This window comes from Sus scrofa, chromosome 1 (assembly GCF_054392235.1).
Source record: "Sus scrofa isolate SSC_HxYL_T2T_F1_AM1 chromosome 1, Sscrofa_HxYL_maternal_Yorkshire_Landrace_v2.0, whole genome shotgun sequence".
Classification (NCBI taxonomy): Eukaryota; Metazoa; Chordata; class Mammalia; order Artiodactyla; family Suidae; genus Sus; species Sus scrofa.
This window is the reverse complement of record NC_139383.1, coordinates 90,190,486-90,210,633: the sequence shown is the minus strand read 5'-3', so window position 1 is coordinate 90,210,633 and position 20,148 is coordinate 90,190,486. Positions and strand designations below refer to the sequence as shown.

The 20,148-nt window shown below is 37.1% G+C and overlaps 1 protein-coding gene across 27 annotated transcripts in view; it reads left to right on the top strand.

The window, feature by feature from the left end:
- The window catches only part of MYO6 (myosin VI), a 143,107-nt gene extending 122,959 nt beyond the window's left edge, over positions 1–20,148 (top strand). For 7 of the 27 annotated variants that reach the window (XM_005659426.4, XM_021082594.2, XM_085009584.1 and 4 more), the window contains 10 exons: positions 73–151; positions 1,147–1,307; positions 3,914–3,940; positions 4,337–4,366; positions 5,208–5,246; positions 8,961–9,064; positions 10,244–10,375; positions 13,572–13,598; positions 17,189–17,407; positions 18,332–20,148. In XM_005659426.4, the coding sequence (XP_005659483.1) occupies positions 73–151; positions 1,147–1,307; positions 3,914–3,940; positions 4,337–4,366; positions 5,208–5,246; positions 8,961–9,064; positions 10,244–10,375; positions 13,572–13,598; positions 17,189–17,407; positions 18,332–18,531 (1,018 nt within the window). In that variant the 3' untranslated portion in view covers positions 18,532–20,148. 27 annotated transcript variants of the gene reach the window in all.

Sequence of the window (20,148 nt, the reverse complement as noted above, 5' to 3'; positions counted from 1 at the left end):
ATTTTCTTCTGAAGGATTCCTTATTTTTTGTTACATTTTTAAAGAGGTTTTTTTTGTTGTTGTTGTTGTTAGGAAACTTGAGATGGAAGCAAAGAGAAAACAAGAAGAAGAAGAGAGAAAGAAAAGGGAAGATGATGAAAAACGTATTCAGGTTTGTAACTTACTAGGCAGTCAGACAGAATTTCTATCAAAATAGAATCTACAAAATTATTAAAAAATGAAAATGAGGTCCTGACTTGTTAGATAAATTGTCATTGGTTTATCCCAGAGACGAGAAAAGCTGTTTCTGAAGTGTTTAGGGGAAGAGGCTTTGGAGCTATGGAAGCGAGTTCAAATTCAGGGTCTCTTGCTAACAGAAATTGTGACACTGCATGAGTCATGTGAGTGACTGTGAGCCGTAGTTTTCTCTCTCTGGAATGGAGATGAGTAATAGTTGTGAGCATTAAATGAGTTAACACATGTTAAAGTATTTATAACAGTATTAGCTCTTTTTTTATTAATCATTAGGGAAAGTCAGGTCAAAATTTGGTTAAAACATAATTGTGTTTTAGAATGTTACAACTTTGTCGACACCAATATTAATAGGTTAGGATTAAGATATTCTCTCCACCCCTATTTTTAAAGAAGTCCACATCTTGAGAGCAAGTGATATTTGAGTGACTGTTAGTCTTGGCTTTCCTTCTTTCTTTCTTTTTTTCTTTTTGGCAGCACCTGCAGCATATGGTAATTCCCTGGCCAGGGAACAAACTGAGCCACAGCGGTGACCCCATCTGCTGCGGTGACAACACGGGATCCTTAACCTGGGCCAGGAGGAAATGACTGTCTTGGCTTTCTAATTTACCCTGCGCACAACTAGCACAGTACAGTCCTGGCATCTGTTGTTCAGGTGTCTATGCTAATATGACACCCTAGATACTTGGGTGATGTTTGGGGTACTCGCACTTTAGCGGTAGAATAGAACACTTGGTTTGGGGAAAGAAGCCTTTGGAATAATATAGAAGAGAATAGAAAGGATTTCTGGTTAAACAGTATTATTTCTTAGTAAAAAGAAAAAAAAAATGTGTATGGAACAGTTTTACTTGGTGGCAGGGATGATCAGGTACCCAAGGGAGAGGCCTGGGTGCCATGACCTTCTGTCCTTGTTAGGCTGAGGTGGAGGCGCAGCTGGCCCGACAGCGGGAGGAGGAGTCCCAGCAGCAGGCAGTTCTGGAGCAGGAGCGCCGGGACCGGGAGCTGGCCCTGCGAATTGCCCAGAGCGAGGCAGAGCTCATCAGTGACGAGGCGCAGGCCGACCCTGGGCTGCGCAGGTACTGCGGGGCAGGTGGGGCGGGGCGGGACCAGGGACATGCATCTTTACCTGTGGCCTCTCAGTTCAGTGTAGAAGGGGTAGGATGAAGTCCTGTTTTCTAGTGCCTGGTATATTTGCCGTTTAAAACTTGTTTATATTCACTTCTCCACCCAAGTAAATGAAACTACTGATTTCCTCCAACTGCTGAACTATGGAAAATTAAAAGTGATATTTCAGTTAATGAGTGCTTTAAGAAAATATCTTAAGTTTTACTCCAAAATTATCAGTGTTGTATGAAAAGTAGATGAATAATTTCTAGATATCTGCTTTTAAATATGCATGTAAAAATCAGTGAATATGTTGTAATATAGTTTAATATATTTGAGGTTGGGATTTATCATTTACTTAGTGCAAATTTTTAATGTATCATACACTCTAACCCTTGAGAAATTTTACGTACAAATAGACACCCTATCCCCAGCCCCCTATGATTTAGTAGATCTCTCTTTCCAAGGAGGAAGCTTAATCACATTGAAATATTCTGGCCCCTCAGGTTTCTGAATTACCTCTAAATAGTATGGAATGTGGAGGAATAATGGAAGTTCTTATTAAAAGTTGCAGGAAGGTTTTACTATAAAAGATTCATTTTAAAAAAAATAGATTGTAAAAACATCAGCTATTTTTAAATTATTTATTTGTATAAACAAAGCAAAACTAGTTTGTGGTGGATCTTTTGTGTGTTGGTATCTATGTTGGATGTATATTGAGGGCAGGGAGGTGTATGATTTTCAGGTCAGAGCACTGTTTGTGACAAAATAGTTAAAATGCGACCACTAGATGTTGCTGTTTCCTTGCAAAAGGAAAAAAACCTTGGTTCCCATCACAAGGTGGTGATTAGATTAGATTAGCTGAAGACAAAGGGAAGGAAAAGGTAGTTTAAGTTGCTTTCACACTTTTTCCTAATAAACGATTTTATCAGGGAGCTCTGGAGTCTGAATTGTACGTGAAAGTTAACATTTAAATAAGTGAAATAGGCCTATGTGTTATCGTCATGGTTAAGCTCTTGGGTTTAGTATTTTAATTAGCATGTCATTATAATTAAAATATTTTGCCAGACTGTGGCTTTAGTAACTGAGGACTTAGCTTGGCTGCCATGTCCCCTCCTCCTGTGTTGTTGGCATGGCTGGAGCCTTTGTGTCTAACTGACTTGTGGGCTGAGCCAGGCTCCCAGCAAACTAAACAGCTGTCGAGATATAAAGTCCTGCTCTTGACAAAGCTGACTTTATTATCACTGCAGCTTGTTAATAAGAGACTCATTAATGGAGTCATTGTTAGTATTTATGGCTTAACTCTGTTTAAGCATTTGAAATATTTCACTCTGTCCAGTGTCATTCCATGTAATATTTATAAGATACTGGATCATATGCAGACTCCTCCTTATCTTCAGGAAGATGTACTTCTTCCAAGGAGAGTGGTCTCAGAGAAAGAGTGGAGCATTTAGGGCCTTTAACTCAGGGGCGAGTTGCTTTTGATTTAAGTTAAACACAACTAACTACATAATGGGATCATTACCAAGTAATTTGGAGATGCTCAAACAGTTATGACTTGAAAGGCAAAAGAGTTAGTTTTAGTTCTCCCATGGGACAGCCTTAGGGGTGGTCTCCTCTCTGAAATGCCCTTTCATGTCCTTTCTGTCAACCCTTTTCCAGGAAGCTTGACCTGAGGGTGAACTCTTTTCCTTCTGAAATAACCTCCTGGGTATTTTATGCTCTATTCTACAAGCATGAGCCTTCATCATGGATGATATTCTCTATAGCTTTTCCATGTATCAAACATTTTATCTTACTCATGGGCTGCAACTAAATGTTTTTGAATGTTTGTGTTACCCTTGTTTTTTGTTGTTGTTTTTTTGTTTGTGTGTGTGTGTGCGCATGTGTGTTTTTACGGTTGCACCTGCGGCATATGGAGGATCCCAGTCTAAGGGTCGAATCAGAGCTGTAGCCTCTGGCCTACACCTCAGGCACAGCAACGAGGGATCTGAGCCACATCTGCAACCTACGCCAATAGCTCACGGCCATGCCAGATCCTTAACCCACTGAGTAAGGCCAGGATCGAGCCTCCTTGTGGATACTAGTTGGGTTTGTTACCCGCTGAGGCACAATGGAAACTCCTGTGTTACCCCTGTTAATACCTAATTCTAACAAATTTATGAGTGAGAACCTCTCTAAGTAACTGTGTCTTAATATATAGCATGAAAAATTTGGGGGTTCTGTGATACAGTAAAAAAAGATATGTAGGAGTTCCTGTCGTGGCACAGCAGAAACAAATCCACTAGGAACCCTGAGGTTGTGGGTTCAATCCCTGGCTTCACTCAGTGGGTTAAGGATCCAGCATTGCCATGAGCTGTGGTGTAGGTTGTAGATGCAACTTGGATCTGGCATTGCTGTGGCTCTGGTGTAGGCCAGCAGCAATAGCTCTGATTCGACCCCTAGCCTGGGAACCTCCATATGCTGTGGGTACAGCCCTAAAAAGACAAAGACAAAAAAAAAAAAAAAAAAAAAAAAACCAACCTCCAAAACGTAGATAGATTCTACTGCAGTAAACAATTTCAAGTTACTTTTCCAGCTTGGATTCCCATCCAGTAACTTCTAAGTAAGAATTGTTTCCCATATATGTAATATATTTTAAAATATGATCTCAGTCAATTACACATATGATACTTAATGCAAAGCAGTGATTTCATATTACCTAACGTTATAAAGTAAAACCCAGATTCTACTAAAAACGCACAAACCTCACATGAATAATTTTTAAATCCAGATGTAATACATTTATTCTTTAATTTTCACAGAATGCCTTTATTCTTTTCTAATCGTTGTAATGAAGATTTAAAAACATTAAAACTCTGAATCATATGTAAGATAAAGATAACAATGTTTTTAAAAATCAATGAGCAAAGTCATTGAAACACAAATTTGGCACCATCCAGATTTTCACAGTTCAGAATTGGTTGTGGTGTTGACTAAAATGTATGTATTCTTTTTACAGAATTGATGGAGCAGGACCCAAAATGACACCGTATGTCATTTCCGCTTTAAACATTTGATTTAATCATATAACCTTTTTTTCTTCTTTTTTAGTAGATTATGGATACTTTTTAGGAGCATTATTTTCCTTATTGAAGTAAATTTGAATCATCACCGTCACCATTATTTTGCTTTTAGCTCTTGTTTGGTGCTGAGTCACAGTAGTTTAGATTTGGTTTCTTTCTTTATGGTTGCTAATTTTGTTTAAACTTTAACACTCATTTTGTTTTGTGTTCTTAATTATACTTTATGTCTGTAGAAGTAGATGTGGGAATATAGATAAGAATAAAATATCTAAAGTATTTGAGTCATAGCTTAGTTTTCAGTATAAATGATAGTTCGTTCGACTAATATCTAAAATAGCTCATAATCTCAAGTAATACATGTAATGCTAATTTTGGTGCTAGTGTATATTATTGTTATAAAAATTCCCCACATAGAGAGAATCTAAGTAACATTTGAGATATACATATAAATACCAGAAATCCTGGTATAGAATCTATGTCCTGCCAAGCCAACATTTAGAACATGCTGATTATATTCTATACATAAAAATATCACAGAAGGGTGGCTCTCATGACATTTTATCTAAAAGTTTCTACTGCAAAAATGAAGTTCAAATAACTGGAACTGGATTTAAACAATTTTTACCTGTATTTTATGGCTATGTATGCTGTAAAGTATATTATTGACCTTTACAAAGTAAAATGATTGTGGTTAGTAAATCAATAATACTATTGAAAATACAGATTTTAATTATGCTTTTAGAGCTTTTAAGTAATGTATGTAGTTGTCATTTGTGTACTTATACTGTATTATCATTTTTCTTATAGGGAGCAAATGGCGAAAGAAATGTCAGAAATTTTGAGTAGGTTAGTGCAGTATAATTTGGGGAAATAAGTGTCACCTCAAAATCATATTTTTAAAATTACTTTTCTTTATTGGGACCAGAACCTGTTATATATGAGTAACCTATTCTTTCCTTGTAACTTTCTGTATAAGAAATGTCACTCTGCCCTCATGCCATCTTAACATAGAAAAAGGTAAACAAACAAACCCCCCAAAACAGTGTTCCTCTAAACTGGCATTTCTCAGTGGGGATGCCATTGGCATTTTGCATGTGACTGTGCCTTGTTGGTAGTTCTGCTAATCGCTGGCCCCACCAGTTCAGTCTCAGCAGGAGAATCCTTCCTGTCATCACAGCAAAAGGGACATTTTGAAGTCCCCCCCACTCCAAGGCTGGTGCTGCCCCTGACTGGTGGAAAGGGACAGAGGACACTAGGAAGAGTGTGGCACCAGGTGGCCCCTGTGCACTGTGGCACACATTTTCCAAACTGATGTAAGAGTTGAGCCACCAAGGAATTGTACCTTCCCAACAGGATCTGGTCCATTACCACATGGATATGAATCAGTAACCTTTTAACTTCCAGCAGGATCTGATCCATTACCACATAATACAAATCAATAACATTTTAACTTCCAGTTTTGAAGTTCCAGAGCGAATTGAAAGTGTTAAAATCAATACATTTAAAAAAAACAGAAGTCAGTTTTGCGACTACCTTACTCTGTCATTGATGTCTTTATAACAAGTCTAAATAATCAGTAAATTGCACCTTCATTTTACTATTTTAATAACTCCAGAGACGGGGGAAGCACTTAAATGCACAAAATGATTTGTGCACTTCTTAGGATGCTAAATATGCTTTTACCGGGTGTATTTTTGTTTGAGGTATTATGAATGAAAAGTAATAGTAAAACCATATTTTAAGCAATAATAATTTGAATTCAGTGTGATTTTTTGAAGTATCAAAACAAAACAACTTATATGTAGTGACTCATATATATTCTGACAATCTATAAAGCTGTATATTATGTAAAATCATTTTCTCTTTCAAAAGGAAAGAAAACAACAACAAAAACTCATAATTGCAGCTTCTCTTCTAGAGGAGACTGTTATGAGAGCTGGGAAGAAAAAGAATTTTTTTTGTTAGTTTATTAAATGGTGATTTGGGGATGTAGATAAGAGAAAAAGAATATTTGAATAGTGTTTAAAGCATAATTTATTGTTAAGGGTAATAGAGGGACCTTGCTGACACACAGCTGGCTCTTTTGAGCAAAGCATTTACGAAGAAAAAGCTACATAGAGAATGGCCAGTCTCACAGCTTCTGAAAAGAAGAGATTCTGCAGTAAACTTGGAACGGATATCAACCATGAAAATGCAGGAAGGACTAAATGGCCATATTATTCTTCAGCCAGGCTTATGTGTAACTAAATATCATCATGTCTGACAATTTTTAAGTATGTAGGATGCAGTATGCTATTTTTTATTCTCTAAAAGGAAAGCATACATAGGCCTCATCAAGAGGCACAAGTGTCTTAGTTATTTCATTTTTAAGCTTAACGGAAGAATACTTTACTTCAGGAAGATACACCATTTTTATTTACTTATTTTAAATTTTTATTTTTAAAAAAATTATAATTAATTTATAGTGTTGTGTCAGTTTCTGCTGTACAACATAGTGACTCAGTCATACGTATATATACATACTTTTTCTCATCCTATCTTCCATCATGCTCTCTCCCAGGAGACTGGATAGAATTCCCTGTGCTGTACAGTAGGACCTCATCGCTTATCCTTTCTAAATGTAATAGTTTGCCTCTACTAACCCCATCGTTTTAAAAAAACATCAGTTTCATTAAGTGTTTGTGTCTTGATCATTTGCCAAGGTTGCCGTTGTCTTTCAAAATGTAAAATGATGAGACATATGAGCTCATTTTCAGACCCTATACTGTGATCATCCCTCACAAGCAGTGAACCACAAAGATGAAATGCTTTGTGTGATACGTGAGAAGCAATACTTGAGTTCTTAAGTAATTAGTTCTTTTAATATCGTGTCATCTTCCTTTCATGTCTAGAAATATGATGTATTTAAAGTCTTCCTTTGAGCTTAAAAGTTCACTTGCAGCTTATTCTGAGCATCTCTGCCATCTTTTGCTGAAAAATAAGGGACTTCATTACATAAAAGACAATTTTCTTGTACTTTTGGAGTAATTATTTTAGATTATGTATAGGGAAACAAATACCAAGCTCTCACTAGTACTGCTATGAAAAATTATCCCTTTTAATTTTTAAATTATTTTTAAATATTTTAAATATATGTATTTTATTTTTTATTTCTATTTTGCTTTTATTTAAATTATTTTTAATTTCTAAATTATTTTTAAAAATTTTAAATATTTTAAATATATGTATTTTACTTTTTCTTTCTTTCCTTTTTCCCCACTCAAACATCCCTACTACCCAGGGCAAGATAAAACCCTAGTGCCCTTTGAAATCCCTGTTATCTGTCCCATGACCTACAACCCTTCCCTTTCATTTACTAGTTGTTGTGTTATTACTCACTGCTTACAAGGGTGTGGTTTTATCTGCTTTTTGTAGAACTTTGTCAAGTATTCTTTAACAGAGAAGCTCAAAAGTCACAGGCATTTCCAGGCTCTGGCAGCTGTTTTAGCTTGTCTCTAAAGACTTATGCAGAGGGTGGCAGTTGGACCACTCTGCCCTGTGAACCTTATAAATACCCAGAAGCCAGTAAGGATGCTGGGGTTGGCCATCTGCAGCTTCCAGTAGTTGTAAATAAGCTCTCCATGTGCTTCTAATGATCTTAAAAAAAAAAAAAAAAAAAAAAGGGAGGCAGGGGAGTTCCTGTCATGGCACAGCAGAAACAAATCTGACTAGAAACCATGAGGTTGCAGGTTTGATACCTGGCCTTGCTCAGTGGATTAAGGATCTGGCATTGCTGCAAGCTGTGGTGTAGGTCATAGATGCGCCTTGGATCTGGCATTGCTGTGGCTGTGGTGTAGGCTGGCAGCTATAGCTCCTATTAGACCCCTAGCCTGCGAACCTCTTTATGCCGAGGGTACAGCCCTAAAAAGACAAAAGACCCAAAAAAAGAATGTCGAGGAGTTCCCATCATGGCTCAGTGGTTAACGAATCCGACTAGGAACCATGAGGTTGTGGGTTCGATCCCTGCCCTTGCTCAGTGGGTTGAGGATCTGGCGTTGCTGTGAGCTGTGGTGTGGGCCACAGACATGGCTCAGATCCTGCGTTGCTGTGGCTCTGGTGTAGGCCGGCAGCGGCTACAGCTCCGATTGGACCTCTAGGCTGGGAACCTTTATGTGCCATGGGAGCAGCCCTAGAAAAGACAAGAGAAAAAAAAAAAAGTCGATTTCTGTTTTTGACTTTGAGGAACATATATAAATGTATTTCTTAACTTTTGATGTTCTTGTATCCATGAGTTAGGACATTTCAGCTGAGGTCTGGGGAAGGCCAGGTTACTAGAATTCTGAAATCAGATGTTCTGCTAAAATGGGTCTGGAATGATGCACTGGAAAAATTTTAATCTACCTGGGCATCATATAATAAATACACAGTTCTTAACCTTGTCTGTCAAAGATACAAAAATTATTATATATATTTTCCAGTAGTTATTTCCAGTTCTCAAACTATGTTCACTTTCTTGCCTGTTGAGTCAACATTTCATTCGTGTTTCTGGTTTAAATATGCAAACATATGTAATAATTACAGAGGCCCTGCTGTACAAGCCACCAAAGCGGCTGCTGGTACCAAAAAATATGATCTTAGTAAATGGAAATATGCAGAACTACGGGATACCATCAATACTTCTTGTGGTAAGTGTATGGGGAGGATAAAAAAATGGGAAGGCTCCAGGGACTTCCCGTTGTCGGCGCAGGGGAAATGAACCGGACTAGTATCCATGAGGATGTGGGTTCAATCCCTGGCCTCTCTCAGTGGGTTGGGGATCTGGCATTGCCATGAGCTATGCTGTAGGTCACAGATGTGTGGCACAGATCCCAAGTTACTATGGCTGTGGTGTAGGCCAGCCACTGTAGCTCCGATTTGACCCCTAGCCTGGGAACTTCAACATGCCACAGGTATGGCCCTTTAAAAGAAAAAAAAAAAGAAGTCTCCATAGTTGACGGGTAATAATAAAGTTAATGCCCACATTGGGATGGGATTTTTTTTCATATAAATTAGTTTAAGCCATTCTCTTTTTACTCTTGTCTTGAAATGAAGACCTAGTTCACAAATCTAAAAGAAAGTCATACTTATCAAGGTGAATTCATTTTGTCTACCTCTTGCCTGGGTAAGAGAGGAAAAGCCATAGAGAACTGGTGTTTTGGGCTCTATGCCTGCCTAGTTCCTATTTCTTAGACCCCTTTGGTCCATGAAAGGCAATGGAATCCTTCCTCTTTAAAGCTATTTTTCCTCCAACAGAACAAAGTAAAATTCTGTATCCAAAGGATGCCTCATAGTTGTGTTCTCATGTCAGTCATGGTGTTTGAATTCAGGATACTGTAACTCAGACCTCAGGTGTCATAATCGGGCAGATGCTACATTGTCTTCTTTCCCTCTTCACTGAGTTTATCTGCATAATTACAGATTTAAAAGATGTGTTGCATCTAAATCTAGCTTGTACTGGAGCACATTGACTTCCTGTTTTGTTGTCATGGTCTGAGACCTTGGGCAAGTGACCCAGTCTCTCTGATTCTTCATCTAAGAAAGACATATAAGAAAGACATATTTAGTCCAGGATTCTTGTGGGGAACAAATGATATAAGATGCTAATAATGTGTAAGAAAATGCTTTGTTAAGTATAAAAGATAATATTACCATAAAGTGCTTATCTTTATCCATAATTAGTTTTCTTTTGATTTTGTACTAATTTAAATTAACTTTAAAGTGAAAACTTTATTTTAAAAATAAATGTGTATGCCACAGAATAATTATGCCTTACAACTAAATTAGCAGTAATTCCTTGTTTTTTCCTCTCTCCATGTAATTGATAGATATTGAGCTCCTGGCAGCTTGCAGAGAAGAATTTCATAGGAGACTAAAAGTGTATCATGCTTGGAAATCCAAGAACAAGAAGAGAAATACTGAAACAGAGCAACGTGCTCCAAAGTCTGTTACTGATTATGGTAAAAACAAATCTGTACTTTTGAATATTCCAAAGTGTATATATATAATTACATGAAACTATACATAAGACATTTAGGTAAAATTGTCCAATATAAATTTTCTCTTACTGTAAAATCCTGGGTCCACTGAACCTAACAGATGGCTTATCTTTTAAAGCATTATTTCTTTTAGATGTATTGTTAAAGTCATATCTATTTAACAGTATTGAATTTACTTAAGATAAATTCTGGAGGCAAGAATAACATTGTCTATACTGAGGAAGTTGTGTGATAATGTCGTAAATACATATTCTTTCCACATACACAGATACACATATATGTAAATATTACATATGGAAATGTAAAGATTATTGTGAAAAAAGAATATTTACTGAAGATATTATTTATTCACAGCATAATGCTTTTATTTTATAATGCTGTGAAAATATAAGAGTGAGAAAAAGTACCTTGGGCTAGACCAGAGTTTTGCCTAGACTAGGATTTGATTTTTTTTTTTTTTTGACTGAGATCCTAAAATGAATTTTGTTACTTTGTTATACAAAAGGCAAATTATATATCTGGAATTATAAAACAACAGGATAGACATAACCTAGTGGGAAAAAAAAAGGCATAACCTAGTAAAAGCAATTATTAGCTTTAACATTAACTGAGACTACTTGTGACATATGAGTTGCAATTTCAGTCTTAAAAGCAATAGTTGGAATTTCATTTATTTAAGTTGCAACTTGCTATTGATTAATGTCAAGGTGACAGCATATTTAATACATTTTTTTTCTTTTTTTTACCAAAGAGGTATATTCCCCAAACTTGATTGTATAGTTTAGTGATGGGTGACCTAAGTTGATTTAGAAAATGAACTCATGGTTATATCTTGCCTCCCTCACCTCCTTCCTAGAAAACAAAGCAGTGTTTGATGAAAGTCAATTAAGTGGTGAAATGTTAGTGTTTGTAAATCGTTGCGGAGATTAGAGTGAGGGAGAGAAGGCTTCTCATCTGTAGGAGATGTTAGAGATGTTAGTGTTAGTGACTGTCACAGGGTGAGCTCGGCCAGAATAGAACGCTCCTCTGGAAACACGGTTAGGTTGCCTGGAACTAAGAAATGGCAAATGGGAGGCCCTCAAAACGTTGATCCATCTTGTGACCACTACTCTGTTTTCCAGTTTAAAAATTTGTCTCTGGGCCTCGAAGAGGACAAAATGATTCCATTACCCTGTCTACCAAGTTTCTAACCACAGTCTTGAAAAAAATGGAAAAGGGGCTGTTCTTTTTAGCTATAATCTTCAGCTATAAGGCTCTAGTCATGACCTTTGACTGATTGGCTTTCATTATTTTCTATTTCAGAATTTATACATCTGAATGATTGCACAGAAAGAAATGACTGTTGTCGTATTCAACACACACGTTTTTAGTGAATATATATAAATATTTCTTGTATTTTTGTATCAGACCAGACTAAGATACTTTAGTATCTTACTCATCCAGCTTTGCCCCCAAAGCAACAAAGAACATGTGGCTTACCTAACTGGTGCTTATTACCATTTCCATGCATAATGTACTCTTTGGAAGAACAACAGAGTAGATTAAGAAATTTTCCAAGAGTCCCGTCCAGGTATATGAACAATTAGGAATTGTATATGGGAGTTCCTGTCGTAGCGCAGCAGAAACCAATCTGCCTAGGAACCATGAGGTTGAGGGTTTGATCCCTGGCCTTGCTCAGTGGGTTGAGGATCTGGTGTTGCCGTGAGCTGTGGTGCAGTCTGCCGATGCAGCTCGGATCTGGCATTGTTGTGGCTGTGGTGTAGGCTGGCAGTTGTAGCTCTGATTGGACCTCTAGCCTGGGAACCTCCATATGCTGAGGGAGCAGCCCAAGAAATTGAAAAAAATAAAAAAATAAAAAATAAAATGGACCTTCCTGCTCAGAAAAGTACATTATTTTTCTCTCATGTAAAATTCATTCTGACACAGGAGTAGTTAAAAGGAAAGGAGAGGACACCAAGGTGCTTCATAGCTCATTTGAGAAAATTCTATACTTTAGGTGGTTTCCTAATGCTGCAGCTGTTTGACCTTTAAAAGGAACGGCTCTGTAGTTTAATATTTAGGATTAGTATTCATTAATTTGAGATATAAAATGATGACAACTTATGTTTAGCAAAAATATAATGTACTATTATTGCATTTAAGAGTAATCCATTGACAAGTCATGGCAAATTCTTAGAATTAGGAGTTGGGAGGCTCAGCCCCTTTTTCTGTGTGCTCTACTGGGTGAGCTCGCTGTCACCACATTTACCCTAGAAAGAGGTTTTCAGAAATAATTTGGGGGGCAGTAGAAAATTATCCAGTGAAGATTTATAATATTTAGTTGCTTAAAACAGTGACTTTAGAGAATATAGTTTTATTTCACAGTTCCTAAAGTTAAAAATGTCATAAGTTTAAGATTTAAGATAATGTTAGGCAATGAAAACATATTTAGTATGTGTAAATGTGGCAATACTTTGTCTCCAAAACACATATTTTTTGATGAATTTATAAATGCTTCTTTTTTTCTCTATAGAATTCTTATAGTGCCTTAAAGCTACTATAATGTATAGTATTAAGTTATTGTTTCAGATTTTTGTTTGGCTGTCACTGTGTTCAAAAAAATTTTGGGGAGTTCCCATCGTGTCACAGTGGTTAACGAATCCGACTAGGAACCATGAGGTTGCGGGTTCGGTCCCTGCCCTTGCTCAGTGGGTTAACAATCCTGCGTTGCCGTGAGCTGTGGTGTAGGTTGCAGACGCGGCTCGGATCCTGCGTTGCTGTGGCTCTGGCATAGGCCGGAGGCTACAGCTCCGATTCAACCCCTAGCCTGGGAACCTCCATATGCCGCGGGAGCAGCCCAAGAAATAGCAACAACAACAACAACAGCAAAAAAGACAAAAGACAAAAAAAAAAAAAAAAAAAAAAACCAAACAAAAACTTGGGTCCTCTTTGTACATCTATTAAGCAGAATTTCCTGAAAATATATCAAAATAGCTTTTAAAAAAAATTGGAAAGGAGCATTTACTTGTAGGTAATCCTGGGATTATTTGGCTCTGGCTAGGATATTTATTTGTAGTCATCACCTCCATTGATGGGAAGGCATTATAATTTAGAAGAATGCTCAGTCAACAGTTTTGGCATTTTTATCTTTTCTTCAATATCAAATATTTGTTCACAGATTTTGCACCATTTTTGAACAATTCACGTAAGTCAATGGTAACTCATGAGCTAACTGGAAGATGGGCTAAAAATACTTTATAAAGTACTAACTTCTATTAAACATTGTTTTGCTACAATTTTAAGGGGAGTTATAGTCCATTAATGTTGGTGGATCTGTACTAAGATATTTGATTTGAGATGATGCTTTTATTTGGATCATTCCAAAATATATATGCAGAGCAAAATTTAATTTATTATTATCAAATAATTTCCTTTAAAAAAAACTAGCTTTTAAACTGAGTATATACACAATTCTTATTGTAGCAAAACTCTATCTCAATAATCAGCTGATCTTTTAGAATAAATAACTTTAGGTGGTGGTTTCATATACTCTTATAGTATAAGCATTTCTGTCCAGAGAGATTTGAGTTTTATATGATAATGTGTACAAGCTTAATAGAATACCTCTTAATAGGAAGGGGAGATTATTCTTTTCTCTCTCTTTTTTTTTTTTGTCTTTCTAGGGCCACACCCACAGCATATGGAGGTTCCTAGGCTAGGGGTCATCAGAGTTGTAGCCGCTAGGCTACACCACAGCCACAGCAGCACTGGATCCTCACCCACTGAACGGGCCAGGGATCGAACCTGTGTCCTCCTGGATGCTAGTCAGATTTGTTTCCACTGAGCCACGACAGGAACTCCTCTTTTCCTTTTATAGCTGCCCATGGTGCAGTTTTTTATTTTATTTATTTTTAATGGCCTCACCTATGGCATATGGAAGTTCCCCTTATGTCTTCTTTCACATTAGACTACAAAATCCCTCAGAAAAGGGATGGAGCCTTCCTCATCTATGTGTCCTCAGAATCTACCATTCATAGGTACATCATAGCTCCCAACACTGCTTGACATTCACTCATGGAGGAACTTAGACTGATGTGTGATGGGAAACAGAACAAGGCACCGTCAGAGTGAGCCCAGGTTTAGGAAGAGCTCCAATTAGAAGAAATAGCCTTGGCCACTGAGGCTTGGCCCATGTGTTTTACTGCCCATGTCAGTGTTCTGGAGGCTTCATTCCTGGCAAGTGATTCTGAATCCAGTTGATATCATAATTGCACAGCCCATTGCAGTTTGAACAATAATCCACAATCCTCTGACTTGTTTATTTCTTTTTAGGGCTGTACCTGCAGCAAATGGAAGTTCCTGGGCCAGGTGGGGAATCAGAGCTGCAGCTGCCAGCCTACACCATAGCCACAACAACACTGGTTCCAAGCCACATCTGTGGCCTACTCCACAGTTTGCAGCAATATCGGATCCTTAATCCAATGAGGGAGGCCAGGGATCTAACCTTGCATCTGCATAGACACTGTGTTAGGTTCTTAATCCACTGAGCCACATTGGGTACTCCTATTTTTTGATAGTTTAAAAGCTTTGAGTCATCTTTGTGTACAGTAGATTTCTTATAAGTCATTTGAGCAGTAATGATTTGAATATAATGCCATATTTATCTGCCAACTCATTGAACATGCTTTTTTTTTAAGTGCTTCTAATGGAGTTCCTTTTGTTGCTCAGTGGTTAATGAACCTGACTAGGATCCATGAGGACGTGGGTTTGATCTCCGACCTCACTCAGTGGGTTAAGGATCCAGCATTGCTATAAGCTGTGGCGTAGGTTGATTCGACTCCTAGCCTGGGAACCTCCATAATGCTGTGGGTGTGCCCCCAAATAGCAAAAAACAAAGTGCTTATACTAATTTACAGGGCTACACTTGAAACTTATTCATACTTTTAAAATAACACAATTGGATTTGAAAGAAATGATTGTTTAGAAATTAGTTTCAGGAGTTCCTTTCATGGCCCAGTGGTTATAAGGATGTGTGTTTGATCCCTAGCCTTGCTCAGTGGTTTAAGGATCTGGCATTGCCGTGAGCTGTGGTGTAGGTTCTCAGGCACAGCTTGGATCCTGCATTGCTGTGGATGTGGTGTAGGCCAGAAGCTATAGCTCCGATTAGAAGCCTAGCCTGGGAACTTCCATATGCTGCACGTACGGCCCTAAAAAGCAAAAAAAAAAAAAAAAAAAAAAAAAAAAATCCAATTGAATATTTTTATTTTAAAAGAATAAAAGTAGATTAGTCTTACTGGTGGCCATTAGTATTGCAGTGTTTCTGGTCAAGGAACACTGAGCTCTAATTCACTACTTAACACAGAGGGAAGGGTTTGTTTTATAAAATGTCTTAGTTTTGAGTTAGTATACTCTCTGAAGAGTAGATAGTTTTTAAAACTTGAAATCGATACACTAAACTGTAAGTTGTTTTGAGGAAACAGGAACAAGAGAATAAATAAACTCATCTCTGTTAATGTGCTAAAGGTTACGGCTTTTTAAGTCACTAACAAATCTGGGTCTTTTCCTTTCCTTCATAGGCATATACATCTTTGCTAACTGCTTTTTGCTCTCTCTTGTTTGCATGGAAATAAATTCAGCTATTGGTAAATGTAAACCTTTTACTATTGGTGTAAAAAATAAGGAGTAATTTCATCCTTTCAGTACTTGGAAAATCTTAAAAAGGCATGTGACTGTCCTTGACTTATGCATATTATATAATTTTTCATTGACATACTTAGCTTTTCAGTGAGATTCTTAATTGAGATGCAGTCAATGATTAAAGTTGTGAGCATAGAGCCCATATTAAACAGATTTACCAAAATGACACTCCTAAAAATATAGTCATTGTACCAGAGAACTGTTTATTTTCAAAAACAAACAAAAAACAACAAAAAAACAACTTCTCATTGTTTAGTAATGAAAATTGAGCAAGGGAAAAAAGATTGCTAGGAACCCAAAGTATTAGCAGAAAAGTAAGCATTTTTCTTTTCTGTTAGCAAGGAGAACCAAATATTATACACTTTCCACTTATCTTCAGTGGATTTTTTTTCCAGAAGTCTGATTTCAGAGTAAGTGAATCTCTGAGTGAAAGTTCATGCTTACTGTTAGGGTTTTGATGTCATAAAGTTATGTTAGTAAAATGTTTGTGTTATCTTGGCCATTTTAAACCCCAAAATCAGTTGGCAAAGGAGAAAACTTTTAGGTCTTTTTGAGGAAATTGTGATTCAGTTGACAAATGCCTATAATCCTGGAGAGTTGTGAAATTACTGTCTAGTTGTTCCATCATGAATCATCCTGTAAAAGTTATTCTGCAGCCTTCACTTGAACTCCTTGGAGGAAAACTATAAGTTGAGCAAACAACACTAGTTTGCTCTCCTGCCATGTAAGATCATTTTAGTATAGGTACAATCATTTGTGGGAATCTGCTGGGAGCTGGTAGTTGTTATTGCTGCTGCTGCTGCTGCTGCTGCTGCTGCTGCTGCTGGTGTGGGTGTATGTGTGTATGTGCGTGTATATGTGTGTATGTGTATGTATATATGTGTATGTTTGCAGTGCCAAGATACATCTTCAGGGAAAGAAATTTCTAAGAAATCGCACTTAGAATTATATTCATTTATAGGCAATTCATATTTACATTTTGCTTGAAATTGACTATTAGGAACCCCTCTTCTTCCTTTTTTAAAAACAAGTGGTGCACTTTAGGATTAAAGGCTGCTTTCGTTATCCTGGTGTGACTGTCCTTATTCCCTGTGACAGCTCAGCAGAACCCAGCAGTGCAGCTCCCTGCCAGGCAGCAGGAGATCGAAATGAACCGGCAGCAGCGTTTCTTCCGCATTCCGTTCATCCGCCCTGCGGACCAGTACAAAGACCCTCAGAATAAGAAGAAAGGCTGGTGGTATGCCCATTTTGATGGACCGTGGATCGCCCGGCAAATGGAACTTCATCCTGACAAACCACCCATCCTCCTTGTGGCTGGTGTGTATGATTCACATGCAATCAAAAATAATTATAAAGCATAAAAGGACTACGTGCCCTCAGAGTGAAACAGTGTAATATACCATGATGTAATCTTTCCTTAAACTTCAGGGTCAGGAGCAGGCATGGAGTTTTGCAGTTAAGTCATCTCTGTTGAAGATCACTTATTTGTGGTGTGAGGTTGCTTGGGTTAATTATGTCCTTGTAGAACACATAGAAACTTATCTGTGTCTTAAGAACCTTTTCTTGGGTGTTTAATTGTATCATTTGCTTTCTAATGGTTAAATGTAGCCTTTTTAGTAACCCTGGTAACTGGTTTGATCAACTGCACTTTTAATACATTTTGAAAGGGTACTTGCTCAAGGACAGATTTATTTCTGGCCAATTTATTAAGCAGATTTCAATCTTGAAGGAAATAAAGGTTTTTTTAAAAAATATTTTAAAGTATAGTTGATTTACAATGTGCCAGTTTTTGCTGTATAGCAGAGTGGCTCAGTTTTATATATATAGTCTTATATTCTTTTCCATCATGTTCTGTCCCAAGAGACTGGACATAGTTCCCTATGCTATATAGTAGGCCCTCATTGTTATCCATTCTAAATGTAGTAGTTTGCATCTACTAACCACAAACTCCCCGTCCATCCCACTCCCTCCTCCCTCCCCCCTGGTAACCACCAGTCTCTTCTCTGTGAGTCTGTTTCTGTTTTATGAATAGGTTCATTTGTGCCTTACTTTAGATTCCACATGTAAATGATATCATAATGGCATTTGTCTTTTTCTGACTTCACTTAGTGTAATAATCTCTGAAATAAAGTTTTAAAAGTTCTCAAATCTCTGCAAATTGATAGACATGTCAGGAGTAAAGTTTACAGTAAATGGTTCTGGAAGGAGGTGTGGTAATTCTCTGATGTCTCGTGTTTGCAGGTAAGGATGACATGGAGATGTGTGAGCTGAATCTTGAAGAGACAGGCCTGACTCGAAAGCGTGGTGCAGAGATTTTGCCAAGACAGTTCGAAGAAATTTGGGAACGCTGTGGAGGCATCCAGTATCTTCAGAATGCAATTGAGAGCAGACAGGCTAGGCCCACATATGCCACGGCCATGCTGCAGAACCTGTTAAAGTAGAAGTTGCACTAACCTTGCAGCTGGGAGCTCTTGCCATGGTACTGGGTAGGGAGTGTGCCCCAGACATTGACCCATTCCAGGATCCAGTTAGAGTTATGTAAACAAAGTGAACAGATTTTATTAATCGTGGCTTTTTGTTAATTTAAGGTTAATTACAGTAGTGAATTGGGGACCTGAAAATTAGTTTCTTGTATCCAGCTATAACTGTTGAACCTCTCATGATTTTAATACTTGTTACACTTGGGCAGATTCTGAACCATTTCTCATTCTTTGCCAACAGACTACCTTAAATCTATCATCACTGTTCTTGAGGAAAAGAAGTTTTTTAAAAAAATGCAGATTTCTTGCTTTTTAAGAATGACACAGTACCATATAACTGGAATAAAGAAAACTTAGTTTCAGTTTTCCTACAAAACTAAGGCGCTTAAAATGATAAAGCACTGATGTTTTGATCTGAAAGCTGTGAATTTTATTCATTTTTTCAGAAATTAATGGCATTTCCGTCAAAGGTAGAAATTTTTATTTTCCTCACTCTTTTGCAGTGTTTTATTTGAGTAAAGCAATTTACCTGAAATTCTAGAATTCTGGAAGAACCTAAATGTATTTGATGCTATCTGTGACAAAGAAGGTACATAGTATCCTGCAGAGATGTGTTTTGGTTTTCTGTCACATTGTATTGCTATAAGAATATGTTTCATGGACAAATAAAGGAAATTCAGATCATTTAAATGCTTACAAGTTTGAGATAACTTTGGTTTCATTTAGAAAAGGAAATAAGTTTTAGGTGGCACTGTGGCTTAACTGGACTGAATTCAAATATTCTTTCAATTTCATCTCAGTTGCAATTTTGTATCAGAATCTTGTCCAAGTTGTTTCATGTGATTTGAGCTAGTTTTCTGCTTCAAAACATCTTTGGTTTTAAAAAATTCCTGTTGTCTTTTTTTTTGGCCTTTGAGATTTTGGTAATTGTAGAGCTCTTTTATAAGCTTTGTAGTTCAAATCCCTACACTTAGGAATTGCTTGTTTCATGTAACTGATAATTTAAAAAAATTGTTTTGTTGGTGTGCTGTTAGTTTTGCTCAAATGTCAGCAGTTTCAAGCCTAATATTTATGACTTTCATATTAGAAATTTGGAAACAAAAATACATCAAGGAGTTATGTTGACATAATTCTAAGGAGTCTTGTTTGTATTTTAGAATAAAATTAGAAAATAAAATTATTCTCTGTACTTCTTTCCCCCATGATTGTTAAAGACTCTAACCTTAGAAATGAATTTCCAGTGATTTTTTTTTTTTTTCCCTAGAAAGAGTACTTAGTTAGGAAAGTACTTCCCAGCTGATTGGATTAGTGCTTGTGAGTCAGACATTGTTTTCAGACCTGCTTCTCTCATGATATGTCTTAGTATAGAAATATTTATTTATTATGATACTGAGCAGATGATTGTCTTCTGTTAAAAGAATTAAATGGTCCTGTCTGTGCTATTGAGAATGTGAACATGATTATCGTTTGAAGACTGTATTACCACATGGACTTGCCTATGCTTGGTCATTTGGGCCCTATGATTTGGTGACAGAAGGTCTGGTTACTGAAAATAAATGACCCTTCTCCCTCTTCTCA